At 46.2% G+C, this 12,880-nt stretch overlaps 1 protein-coding gene across 1 annotated transcript in view; it reads left to right on the forward strand.

The window, feature by feature from the left end:
• EFTUD2 (elongation factor Tu GTP binding domain containing 2) overlaps positions 1–12,880 on the forward strand; it is a 49,105-nt gene that overhangs the window by 21,629 nt on the left and 14,596 nt on the right. Inside the window, exons 10-13 of the mRNA XM_019026845.3 lie at positions 2,273–2,439; positions 5,815–5,939; positions 10,043–10,106; positions 10,502–10,592. Of these exons, the coding sequence (XP_018882390.1) occupies positions 2,273–2,439; positions 5,815–5,939; positions 10,043–10,106; positions 10,502–10,592 (447 nt within the window). The remainder of the gene's footprint in view (positions 1–2,272; positions 2,440–5,814; positions 5,940–10,042; positions 10,107–10,501; positions 10,593–12,880) is intronic.

Here is a 12,880-nt window from a genome sequence, read left to right on the forward strand (position 1 = left end):
CTCTGCCTTTTGGGTTCAAGCAGTTCTCCTGTCTCAGCCTCCCAAATAGCTGAGATTACAGGTGCACGCCACCACACCTGGATAATTTTTGTATTTTTAGTAGAGACAGGGTTTCACCATGTTGGCCAGGCTGGTCTCGAACTCCTGACCTCAAGTGATCTGCCCACCTAGGCCTCCCAAAGTGTGGAGATTACAGGCGTGAGCCACCGCTTCCAGCCATTGTTGTTTTTTGTTGTTGTTGTTGTTTTGTTTTTTGAGATGGAGTCTTGCTCTTCCGCCCAGGCTGGAGTGCAGTGGCGCAATCTTGGCTCACTGCAACCTCTGCCTCCCAGGTTAAAGTGATTCTCCTGCCTCAGCCTCCCAGGCAGCTGGGACTGCAGGCGCCTGCCACCACACCTGGCTAATTTTTGAATTTTTTGTAGAAATGGGGTTTCACCATGTCGGTCAGGCTGGTCTTGAACTCCTGACCTCAAGTAGTCCACCTGCCTCGGCCTCCCAGAGTGCTGGGATTACAGGCATGAGCCACTGCGCCTGGCCTATTGGTTGGAATTATGTTGTAAAGAAGTGCTTTTGTTTCTCCCCCATTTGCTTATTATCACTGTGGATATTTGGGTTTGCATTTTATTCAGTGAGTTATAATCTGTTACTGTCCTTATGGATTCCGGTGCTTTAGTGCTCTTGTCCCAGATTTGGCTACTGAGAGCTCCTTCAGGCTGATTCCATCATCTTTTTCACGCCTCATCGTTTTTTGAGCACTTCCTTACTTTCAAGCACAAAAAGATGTTCTAGACGTATCTTTCCTTGTCCCAATCCTGGACTCAACCATTTCTTCAAGGAGCTCTGGCTTTTTTTTTTCCTTCAAAGAGATGGCATCTTGCCCTCTGGCCCAGGCTGGAGTGCAATGGTACAATTATACTTCACAGCAGCCTCGAGCTCCTGGGCTCAAGTGATTTACTCACTTCAGCCTCCCAAATAGCTGGGACTACAGGTATGTGCCACCATGCCCAGCTTATTTTTAAATATTTTTTTGAGAGATGGGGTCTCGCTCTGTTGCCGGGGATGGTCTTGAACCTCTGGCTTCAAGCAGTCCTCCTGCCTTGGCCTCCCAAAATGCTGGGATTACAGGTGTGAGTGACTGCACCTAGCCTAGCAGCTCTGGCTCATAGTGGGGAGTAGTTTTTTTTTTTTTTTTTTTTTTTTTTGAGACGGAGTCTCACTCTGTCTCCCAGCAGGCTGGAATGCAGTGGTGCGATCTTGGCTCACTGCAAGCTCTGCCTCCCGGGTTCATGCCATTCTCCTGCCTCAGCCTCCCAAGTAGCTGGGATTACAGGCGCCTGCCACCACGCCCGGCTAATCTTTTTGTATTTTTAGTCGAGACAGGGTTTCACCGTGTTAGCCAGGATGGTCTCGATCTCCTGACCTCGTGATTCGCCCGCCTCAGCCTCCCAAAGTGCTGGAATTATAGGCATGAGCCACTGTGCCCGGCCAGTGGGGATTAGTATTTAGAAACAAAGGTTTGGATGTGCTCATTGCTACTGGGGTACATTGCTTCTAGGCCCTCTCACTGAGCACAGCTAGGTTATATACACTCATACATATCTATAACTATTTCTACACACATACATTAAAAATCATGCATTAATCCTAATACCCCCAATTCCATTTCAGCACCACTGGCTCTTCCCAGCCTTCTTAGTTCCTTCTTTAGCACTGAGAAACCTGGCTCCCGCCGGGCGCGGTGGCTCACGCCTGTAATCCCAGCACTTTGGGAGGCCGAGGTGGGCGGATCACGAGGTCAGGAGATCGAGACCACGGTGAAACCCCATCTCTACTAAAAATACAAAAAATTAGCCGGGCGCAGTGGCGGGCGCCTGTAGTCCCAGCTACTCGGGAGGCTGAGGCAGGAGAATGGCGTGAACCCGGGAGGCGGAGCTTGCAGTGAGCCGAGATTGCGCCACTGCACTCCAGCCTGGGCGACAGAGCGAGACTCCGTCTCAAAAAAAAAAAAAAAAAAAAAAAAAAAAAAAAAGAAACCTGGCTCCCAACATCATTGTTCATGGGTTTATTCATTTCTCAATCCTGCAAGGTGCCCTCTTAAAGTTCCTGTGTCTATCTTCGGGCAGGATGCTCTCTGCTTCCACCCAGTAATATTTCCCCAGGTCTTTTTTTCTCCCCAGGCTTCATGGTTTGAAATAGTGCCTTCTTTGGTTCTGCTTTGAACTTTCTGCCCTCCTTGTTCTTCTTACCACCTTCTGAGCCTTGTTTTTCTCAGGTGATGCTGAACACAGAGCGGCTGATCAAGCATGCGGTGCAGGAGAGGCTGGCAGTCACTGTGTGCATCAACAAGATTGACCGGCTGATCCTGGAGCTGAAGCTGCCTCCAACTGATGCGTATTACAAGCTGCGCCACATTGTGGATGAGGTCAATGGATTAATAAGGTAGAAAACCCCTGGGAGTGGATTTCCTGTCCTCGGAGGCTCTGGGTTTTAACCCTGAATACCTCTGGGAACAACTCTGATTTATTTCTAAGTGTGTGTTGATGAGTTTGTTGGGCAAAACTAGAGGCACATCCTGGGACTCTGCAGGGGTTGACTTCATACTTTAACACATCTTCATTTTACTATTATGATCAGTACTTGGGCTGTATTAATTTCTTCTCTTTTTAGAGATAGGATCTCTGTTACCCAAGCTAGAGTGCAGTGTCACAATCACAGCTTACTGCAGCCTCGAACTTCTGGGCTCAAGCAATCCTCCCACCTCAGTCTCCTGATAGCTGGGACCACAGGCATGTGCCACCATACCTGGCTATATATTTTTTAAATTAATTAATTTTTTTTTTTTTTTTGAGACGGAGTCTCGCTCTGTCGCCCAGGCTGGAGTGCAGTGGCATGATCTCGGCTCACTGCAAGCTCCGCCTCCCGGGTTCATGCCATTCTCCTGCCTCAGCCTCTCAAGTAGCCGGGACTACAGGCACCCGTCACCACACCCGGCTAATTTTTTGTATTTTTAGTAGAGACAGGGTTTCACTGTGTTAGCCAGGTTGGTCTCGACCTTCTGAGCTCGTGATCCGCCCACCTCGGCCTCCCAAAGTGCTGGGATTACAGGCGTGAACCACCACCCCCGGCCAATTTTTTTTTATTTTAATTTTTATTATTTATTTATTATTTTTTTTTTTTTGTAGAGATGGAGTCTTGCTATGTTGCCCAGGCTGGTCTTAAACTGGCCTCAAGCAATTCTTCCACCTTGGCCTTCCAAAGTGCTAGCATTACAGATTTGAGCCGCTGCACCCAGCCTGGGCTCTAGAATCAGCCTCTTCACCACATACCAACCATGTAAAGTTGGGCAGATTACTTAAGTTCAGTTTCTGCTTAGGTAAAAAAGGAATAATATTTGCCTAACAGCAATAGTAGCAAATATTATTTGGCATTTATAGTATAAGTTAACATAACTTACAAGGGATGTTATAAGAAATTAAATAGATATTTGATGGAACACAGCACAGTGCTTGCAATGTAGCCGCTGATGTGCTGAATAATGTTAGCTGCTATTATCTTATAATTAACACAGTCTAAATAAATTAAGAACTGTTTGCTGTGTTTCTGTGGATATACCTGCTTCTCAACAAGATGGATTTAGGGCTTGCATTGATACATATGAGTGATGGTTATGATACCTTAGAATATAATATCAAAGGGCCTTTGAAACAGAGGTTAAATATATCTTAAAGACAGTCTTACTACAGGCTGAAAGATGTGCTAGATGACTTCCTGCAGCCCCTCAAATGGGCCTGTGAGGAGGCCGTCCTACTGAAAGAATGCCTCTCAACTGAAAGAATGCCTCTCCATTTAAGGATTGGGGATGGAACCTGTGTGGCTAGAGACGGATACCTTCAGGAGCCTTCCCAGTGTGTAGCACTACTTTTCAAAAGGAATATCTTCACCCCATCTCTGCAAGGACTGAGAATGACTAGAGCCCAGTGTGACATCATGAGTCCAAAGGATGAAATGACAAATATATTTTAATAAAAAGGCCAAGCGTGATAGCTTATGCCTGTAATCCCAGCACTTTGAGAGGTCAAGGCAGGAGGATCCCTTGAGGCTAGGAGTTCAAGGCCAGCCTGGGCAACATAGCTAGACTCTGTCTACAAAAAATAATTTTGAAATTAGCTTGGTGTGCTGGCATGTGTTTGTAGTCTTAGCTACTCGGGAGGCAGAGGCAAGAGGATCACTTGAGCCAAGGAGTTCAGGGTTATAGTGAGCTATGATTGTGCTGTTGTACTCCAATGTGGGTGACAGAGTGAGATCCTGTCTCTTAAAAAAGAAAAAAAAAAAAAAAAAAGAGGCCGGGCACGGTGGCTCACGCCTGTAATCTCAGCACTTTGGGAGGCTGAGGCAGGCGGATCACGAGGTCAGGAGATCGAGACCATCCTGGCTAACACGGTGAAACCCCATCTCTACTAAAAAATACAAAAAAAATTAGCCGGGCTTGGTGGCCGGCGCCTGTAATCCCAGCTACTTGGGAGGCTGAGGCAGGAGAATGGCGTGAACCCGGGAGACGGAGCTTGCAGTGAGCCGAGATTGCACCATGGCACTCCAGCCTGGGCGACAGAGCGAGACTCCATCTCAAAAAAAAAAAAAAAAAAAAAGTAGGAAGTGGGATAGGGCTGAACTTAACCTGATTTACTAAAATAGGAAGTCAAGAGGTCATGTTTCAAACCTCTAAACAAGAGGCCAGGCACAGTGGCTTATACCTAGAATCCCAGCACTTTGGGAGGCCAAGCAGGAGATTGCTTGAGCCCAGAGTTCAAGGTTCAAGCCTGGGCAACATGGCTTTTGTATCTCATCTCTACAAAAATTAGCCAGGCTTGGTGGTTCATGCCTGCATTCCCAGCTACTTGGGATGCTGAGGAGGGAGGATTGCGTGAGCTTGAGAGATCGAGGCTACAGTGAACGGTAATTGTACCAATGTGCTCCAGCCTGGGCAACAAGGCAAGACCCTGTCTCAAAAGCAAAAGAACCTCTAAGCAAGAAAAAGTAACATAAACATATTACTTAGAAACCTGAAGGTAAATACTCTAAAAGCAGCTTTAAAAGTGTTGAAAGCAGTTGCCTCTAGGGAGCATAACTTGGGGGTAGAGTGCAATGGGGTAGAGGGCTGTTCTTTATAAGCCATACCTTTATTTCTATATTGGGACATTCCATAAGATAATGTGCCAGTAAGGCTAGAGTTGTGGATTTGATACCCTTGTACAACTGGTTTTCTTATAAATGTTAGTGAACTCAGATGCTCGTGGTTTCTGCATGGCTTTTAAGATTGAAAGTTTTAACACTGTAAAAGCCAAACACAAAAGAATAAAGAGTATGGCAGTGAGGGTAAAGAGCAGAGTTGCTTTTCTTCGTTTCCTTTCTTTTCTCTTTTTTAAATGATGTTTATGTCTGCTTGTATTTGTGAAATTGAGGTTTTTCTTCAAATGTATTTCTGTATTTCTGTCTTATCACATTAGATTCATTTCCTGTGTTCTAAGGTTTTTGTCTCTGTCCTCTAGGTTTCCCCTTGTCTGTCTGGTGCAGTTAACTTTTCCAAGACTGTGCAGAATGTTCCCAGCTCTGGGAAATCAACTTGTTATTGGGAATTAGGGAACAGCTCCATCATGTCACTTTCTTGGACCAGGCTGTTGGCAAAACGGAGTGTCTTGCACAAGTCCCTTCCGAGGGCTGGAGAGTGGCTGTGATACCGAGTTCCTGCCCTTCCCCTGGGCAGTGCGTTCGGGCTGCTGCAGCCTGGCACTGTGTTCACCACTGTCTCTGTTTCAGCATGTATTCCACTGATGAGAACCTGATCCTTTCCCCACTCCTGGGTAACGTCTGCTTCTCCAGCTCCCAGTACAGCATCTGCTTCACGCTGGGCTCCTTTGCCAAGATCTACGCCGACACCTTTGGTAAGCGCTGGCTGGCAGTCTGTCTCACCAGCTTCCCCTGAGTCCTGTGTGCCTTTCCTGCTGAATGACTCAGAAATTGGCTTCGTATCAGCACCCTGCTGGGGGAACATTTTATCACCTGTTATTATCACATTTGGGGGTCTTTCTGGCCTTGAGACCCTTTCTTCAGGCTAAGTGGTTTCTAAATAATAGAAAAATAAAAGTGAATAGGAGGACATGGGAGAAGAAGGAGGTCATTTTAGGAATAAAAGTCTCTCCTAGAGTGAGACAGGTTTTGTAAAACAGGAATCATCCATGCCCACAGGCACTTTCAGACCTTCTCACAGGTGGCATCTCCCTCACTGTTAGTGCTTCTAGCCAGCCGTATGGAGGCAGACATCAATTTCATGGGTCTAATTGAGAACTCATGGTGACCTTGCAGCCAGCATCTACAGGCCTCTGCTAACATGCCCAGCCGCATGATATCATGGGTTCCTGGAGCCTCAACACCAGATCCTTGAGACCAGATTCCCACTGTGAGAGACTCCCTGGCTCTTCATCTTTGCACTTCCCCAGTTACCTCAGATTCCAATAGGAATCGTGCACTGAGAGTCTTTTCTGTGTTCAATGTTACAATTCCTTAGAGGGAAGTCACTGTTACCCCGTTCTTAGAGTCGAGCAGACAGGCTCCGTGAGATGTCTCATGACCAGTAGGCAGTGGAGCATTAGCGTTTCTGTTCTTGCCAGTCGGTTGTCCTGCCGCACTCTTAGCATGGAGCCCTTTGCTCTTGTGAAAAAAGATGAGGGATTAAGGTTCAGTCTTTTTTGGCCAGGCGCGGTGGCTCACGCCTGTAATCCCAGCACTCTGGGAGGCTGAGGCGGGCGGATCACAAGGTCGGGAGATCGAGACCATCCTGGCTAACACGGTGAAATCCCGTCTCTACTAAAAATGCAAAAAAATTAGCCAGGCGTGGTGGCGGGCACCTGTGGTCCCAGCTACCGGGAGTCTGAGGCAGGAAAATGGCATGAACCCAGGAGGCAGAGCTTGCAGTGAGCTGAGATCACGCCACTGCACTCCAGCCTGGGCGACAGAGCAAGACTCCATCTCAAAAAAAAAAAAATTGAAGTTCAGTCTTTTTTGACCAGGTGCAGTGGCTCACGCCTGTAATCCCAGGACTTTGGGAAGCTGAGGCAGGCGGATCACTTGAGCCCAGTAGTTTGAGACCAGCTTGGGCAACATGGCGAAACCCCATCTCTACAAAAAAATACAAAAAATTAGGTGGGCATGATGGCACTGGCCTGTAGTCCCAGCTCGGGAGGATCACTTGAGCCCAGGAGGTTGAGCCTACAGTGAGCCATGATTGCACCATTGCACTCCAGCCCGGGCAACAGAGCGAGACCCTGTCTCAAAAAACAAGAAAAGAAAAATTTGGTTCTTTTTCTTTTCTTTTTTTTTTGAGACAAGAGTCTCACTCTGTTGCCTAGGCTGGAGTGTAATGGCACGATCTCGGCTCACTGCAGCCTCCACCTCCTGGGTTTAAGTGATTCTCCTGACTCAGCCTCCTGAGTAGCTGGGATTACAGGTACATGCCACCATGCCCAGCTAATTTTTGTATTTTTAGTAGAGATGGGGTTTCACCATGTTGGTCAGGCTGGTCTCGAACTCCTGACCTCGTGATCCGCCCACCTCGGCCTCTCAAAGTGCTGGGATTACAGGTATGAGCCACTGTGCCCGGCCTGTGTACTATGTTCTCATAATAAAGTAAGCTGGAGAAAAGAAGATGTTACAAAGAAAATCGTGAGAAAAAACACATTTACTGTTCATTAAGTGGAAGTGGATCATCATAAAGGTCTTCATCTTCGTCATCTTCACATTGAGCAGGCTAAGGAAGAGGAAGCATTGGTCTTGGTGTCTCAGGTGGCAGAGGCAGGAGAAAAATCCATGTATAATTGGAACCGAGACATTCAAACCATGTTATTCAAGGGTTAACTGTATACATATGTAATCTGTGTTTTTCACACAGCATTGGGCCATTGACCATTTTCTTGTTATTAGATGTATATATCAGTTATTTCCAGATGAATCTTTTTTAAAAATGGGTAGCTAAACAATAAATGAAATTAAACTGAACAGGGTTCCAGTAGAAGTTTGTGTTTCTAAATGTCCATTGTATGAGCATGTGAAGCAAAATCCAAAACCCTTTCGTAATTATAATGCAGAGATGATTCCAGTTTTGATTGAAAATGATCCTCAGCCTTGGGCGAGATTGTTGTTCATCCTTTGAACCCACTGTTAGTTTATGCCAGAGCTAGCTATGGGCTGGGCTGCAGCAGCATTATCATGGAAAGCCATGTGTAGACTTCTGGAAAGTCAGCACTGAAGGGAATATTGAAGAGATCATTGAGTCCTTCCTCTTCATTTTACATGAGGGGAAACTATGCCCATGGTCACAGAAATTACTAATAGAGTAGGAACTAGAATCCATTTACACCTTACTACCAAAACTGATACCATGTGCTCTCGCTAGGAATATAATACAATAAGGCATCATGAACAACTTCGGACTTCTAGAAACTTCATCCAGTGGACGGACAGAATCCCACAGAGTGATGAATGGCAATGTGAGGTGATAGTGTGAGCTGAGTGCTGTAGGCAGATACAGCTGAGAGAATTTAGGGGTGGGGTAGGGGTCAGCCTCAATGGCTTGGAGTCAGGTAAAGCTGAGGGAAGGAAATGGGGCTTGGGCAAATAAAGAGTAGAAAGCCAAGAATTCCAGACTTGCAGGGCTGGAGAAAGAGGCACAGAGGCAGGTGGTGTTAGTCATGGCCTGTTCAGGTAACAGTGGAATGTTTAACCAAGGAGAAGAGTTCAAGTTCAGGCTAGATCCAGTGGCTCATGCCTGTAATCCCAGCACTTGGGGAGGCCAAAGTAGAGGATCACTTGAGGCCAGGAGTTCAAAACCAGCCTAGGCAACATGGCAAGACCTCGTCTCTACAAAAAATTTTAAAAATTAGCTGGCCGTGATGGTGCACACCTGTAGTCCCAGCTACTCGGGAGGCAGAGGTGGGGGGATTGCATGAGCCAGGAAGGTCCAGGCTGCAGGGAGCCAAGGTTATGCCACTGCACTCCAGTGTGGATGACAAAGCAAGACCCCATCTCAAAGAAAAAAAGTTCAGTGATTATACTGCATGGTAAGTGCATTAACAGAGGGCATAAACATTCAGTGGTTCAGAGGAAGGAAAGTTTCAGTAACTAACTGTGGGAAAGAAGGGGAGAATTTGGTAATTAACAGAGTAGGGAAGAAAAAGATTTTGAGTTTAGCTGAAAATTTGGTGGTAACCATACTGATGGAGACAGAGAAGTCTGAAGGGGAATGTGACTTTCGGAAAAAGCCAGTGCATTCCCTTTATCCCATACAAGGTAAGGGGACAGTCTGACATCTGGGTAGAAATATCCAGGAGGTGGTTGGTGCTATCAGTTATCTAATTGGATGTCACCCAGCGTCTTGACTTTTAAAAGCTATGGTTGTTTGGTACAGTCTGACCAGGATTAGCAGTTATAGTCAAACTAAAAATATTAATTGGTGAAAGATGAGCCAAAGGTTGGCTTTGGTGTTTTCTCTCGAGAGGGCTGAGTAATTGCTTACCTGAGGCCTGGGGCTAGCCAGAACCTTATGGTGACACTGCAGTTGGAAGGTGGCCCACACTGGCAGCAGAGTCGAGCTTGTCTACATCAGGAAAGGGTGAAAGAACCATTAAATTCCCCTTCCAGAAGGGACAGGGTTTAGATGCAGATAGAGGATGCCACACAGTAGGTGACCCTGTTCCATCGAAGGAAAACATGTAACCCGTGCTCTTGTCCATAGTTCAATCCTAGTGCTTGGTGGAGATGGAGAGGCTTGGGTTCTCATTTTGGCTCCAGCACAGCCTTGTCAACTTTGGACCAGTCTTGTCCTTCTTTGTGCCTCAGTGTCCCCGTTTTCCTCTCTGGTTAGAAGGAACTGCCTGGACCCTGGAAAGGAAAGTGCTAGAAGTTCTCAGCTATGAACCACCTGTGGCACCTGAAACAGAATTTTGAACAACACTTTGCTAGGTAGATTATAATTGTGTGGCTTCTCCCATAGGTGACATTAATTACCAAGAATTTGCTAAAAGACTCTGGGGTGACATCTACTTCAACCCTAAGACGTAAGTAGAGTATTGGGACGTGACTTTCCAGAGGGGTGATCATTTACCCAGTAAGTGAGAACAGACAGTGAAATTCTCTGAGTTCAAAGATTAAATACCTACTTTTTTTTTTTTTTTTGAATGTAAACTACCATCTTTCCTCCCCTAAATGGGTTGGCTTCCTAAGCTCTGATCTGGCGAGAAGCTGTTTCTCCTGAAGTCTTTACAGCCCAGCTCAGGCATCCAGGAGGGTCATAACCATGTATCCTTCCAGGAATCTGTCTCTGGAAACTTTACAGTCACACACACATTCCTCCTCTGGGCTGTTGTTCAGATTCAGCACTTAGACAGTGCCTTTTGGGATCAGTGATAGTGCCTTTTCCCCCAGGTCACTCAGAACTTATTTTTCCTTTTAGGCGAAAGTTCACCAAAAAGGCCCCAACTAGCAGCTCCCAGAGAAGTTTCGTGGAGTTTATCTTGGAGCCCCTTTATAAGATCCTCGCCCAGGTGAGTGTGTCAGGTCACACTGGGCAGATCTGCTCTTAAAAGCACAGTGTGGAAGAGCTGGTGAACTCACACTTCCCTCTGTCCCTAAACCTGCTCAGTTTTATGTCAAGTATAAGGGTGGTTGTTGGTCACTAATTGTTCCAGAAGTAATCTTCTGGATCCAGAACACTACATTACTCTAAGTGTTATTAAAATCAAAGGAAAGGGGCCCGGGCACGGTGGCTCATGCCTGTAATCCTAGCACTTTGGGAGGCCGAGGTGGGCAGATTGCCTGAGCTCAGGAGCTTGAGACCAACCAGCCTGGGCAACACGATGAAACCCCGTCTCCACCAAAATACAAAAAATTAGCTGGGCATGGTGGCGGGCGCCTGTAGTCCCAGCTACTCGGGAGGCTAAGGCAAGAGAATTGCTGGAACTCGGGAGGCAGAGGTTGCAGTGAGCCGAGATTGCACCACTGCACTCCAGCCTGGGCGACAGAGCGAGACTCTGTCACCAAAAAAAAAAAAAAAAAAAAAAAAAATCAAAGGAAAGGGAAAAGGTATGAAAGAAAAGACTTCTCCTAGAGCAGGTTTATGAACAGATCTTGACTATTGAGAAGAATGTGACACTTAGAACTAATCATTTCAGTTACAGAAATTTAACTTACGGATATAATTGTGAAAGTCCTCCTGGTTATTCATATAAGTCAAAGTGTTTATTATAGCATTTTTGGTTGTTTGTTTTTGTTTTTTAGAGATAGGGTCCCACTCTGTCGCCCAGGTGGGAGTGCAATAGCACGATCATAGCTCACTGCAGCTTCAAACTCCTAGGTTTGAGCAATCCTCCCACCTCAGCCTCCTGAGAAGCTGGGACTGCAGGTGCAAGCTACCATGCCTAGCTAACTTTTAAAAAATTTTGTGTAGAGACAGGGTCTTGCCATTATCCCCAAGCTGGTCTCAAACTTGTAGCCTCAAGTGATCCTCCTGCCTTAGCCTCCCAAAGTGCTGGGATTACAGGCAGGAGTCCACCACCTCAGCTTATAGCATTGTTTGTAACATCAGGAAAAGGGAAAAAACTGGAAATAAGTTAAATGTTTGTCAGTTATGCTCATTAATCTGATTAAATGAGTGATGGTACATCCCATAAAATGAACCGCTTTGCAACCACTTAAAGTATGTCTGAGCTGGGCACAGTGGCTCAGGCCTGTAATCCAGACGCTTTGGGAGGCCAAGGCGGGAGGATCACTTGAGTCCAGGAGTTCAAGACCAGCCTGGGCAACATGGCAAGACCCCATTTCTACTAAAAATACAAAAATTAGCCAGGCGTGGTGGCTCATGCTTGTAATCCCAGCTACTCTTGAGGCAGAGGCTGCAGTGAGCTGAGATTGTGCCACTCACTCCAGCCTGGGTGACAGAGCAAGACTCCGTCTCAAAAAAAATAAAATAAATCAACTGGGACTGGTGGTGTGCACTTGTGGTCCCAGCTACTCAGGAGGCTGAGGCCAGAGGATTGCTTGAACCCTGGTGGTCAAAGCTGCAGTGATCCATGATCACACCACTGCATTCCAACCTGAGTGATGGAGTGAGACCCTGTCTCAGAAAAAAACAAAACAAAGCATGTTCGTATGAACTTTGCTTTCTTAACTGTTTGCACAATATGTGATGCTTGTCAGATTGAAATCATTTGTCAGGAGATGGTAAGGATTTAATTAAGCACGTGGAATGCTGAGAAGCAAAGAATATAACATGGCCGGATGTGGTGGCTCACGCCTGTAATTCCAGCACTTTGGGAGGTCCCAGTGGGCAGATCGCTTGAGATCAGGAGTTCAAGACCAGCTTGGACAACATGGCTAAACCCTTTATCTCCGCACAAAATAGAATTAGCTGTTGTAGTGGTGTGTGCCTGTGGTCCCAACTACTTGGGGGGCTGAGGCAGGAGGACCACTTGAGCCCAGGAGGTGGAGGTTGCAGTGAGCCATGATCACACCACTGCACTCCAGGCTGGGTGACAGAGTGAGACCCTGTCTCTAAAAAAGGGAATATAGCATGACGTTTATATGAATTTGCACTCCCTAAAAGATGGGACTAAAAGGGTAAAAATTATAGGAATTTTCATACAGACCTTTCTCCCAAGACAGTAATAAAATATGCAGGTATTTAATAAGCACAGTGGACACACACATACACAAAATGTGTGTGGCCATTCCGGTGGACAAAACAGCAAAACCTAGCAACAAGATAAAATAGCAATTAAAATTTATTAGTGCTGAAAAATACTTAGTATCTTATGTCAGACTGGAATGGATTAAT

Source organism: Gorilla gorilla, chromosome 4 (genome assembly GCF_029281585.2).
Source record: "Gorilla gorilla gorilla isolate KB3781 chromosome 4, NHGRI_mGorGor1-v2.1_pri, whole genome shotgun sequence".
Lineage (NCBI taxonomy): Eukaryota > Metazoa > Chordata > Mammalia > Primates > Hominidae > Gorilla > Gorilla gorilla.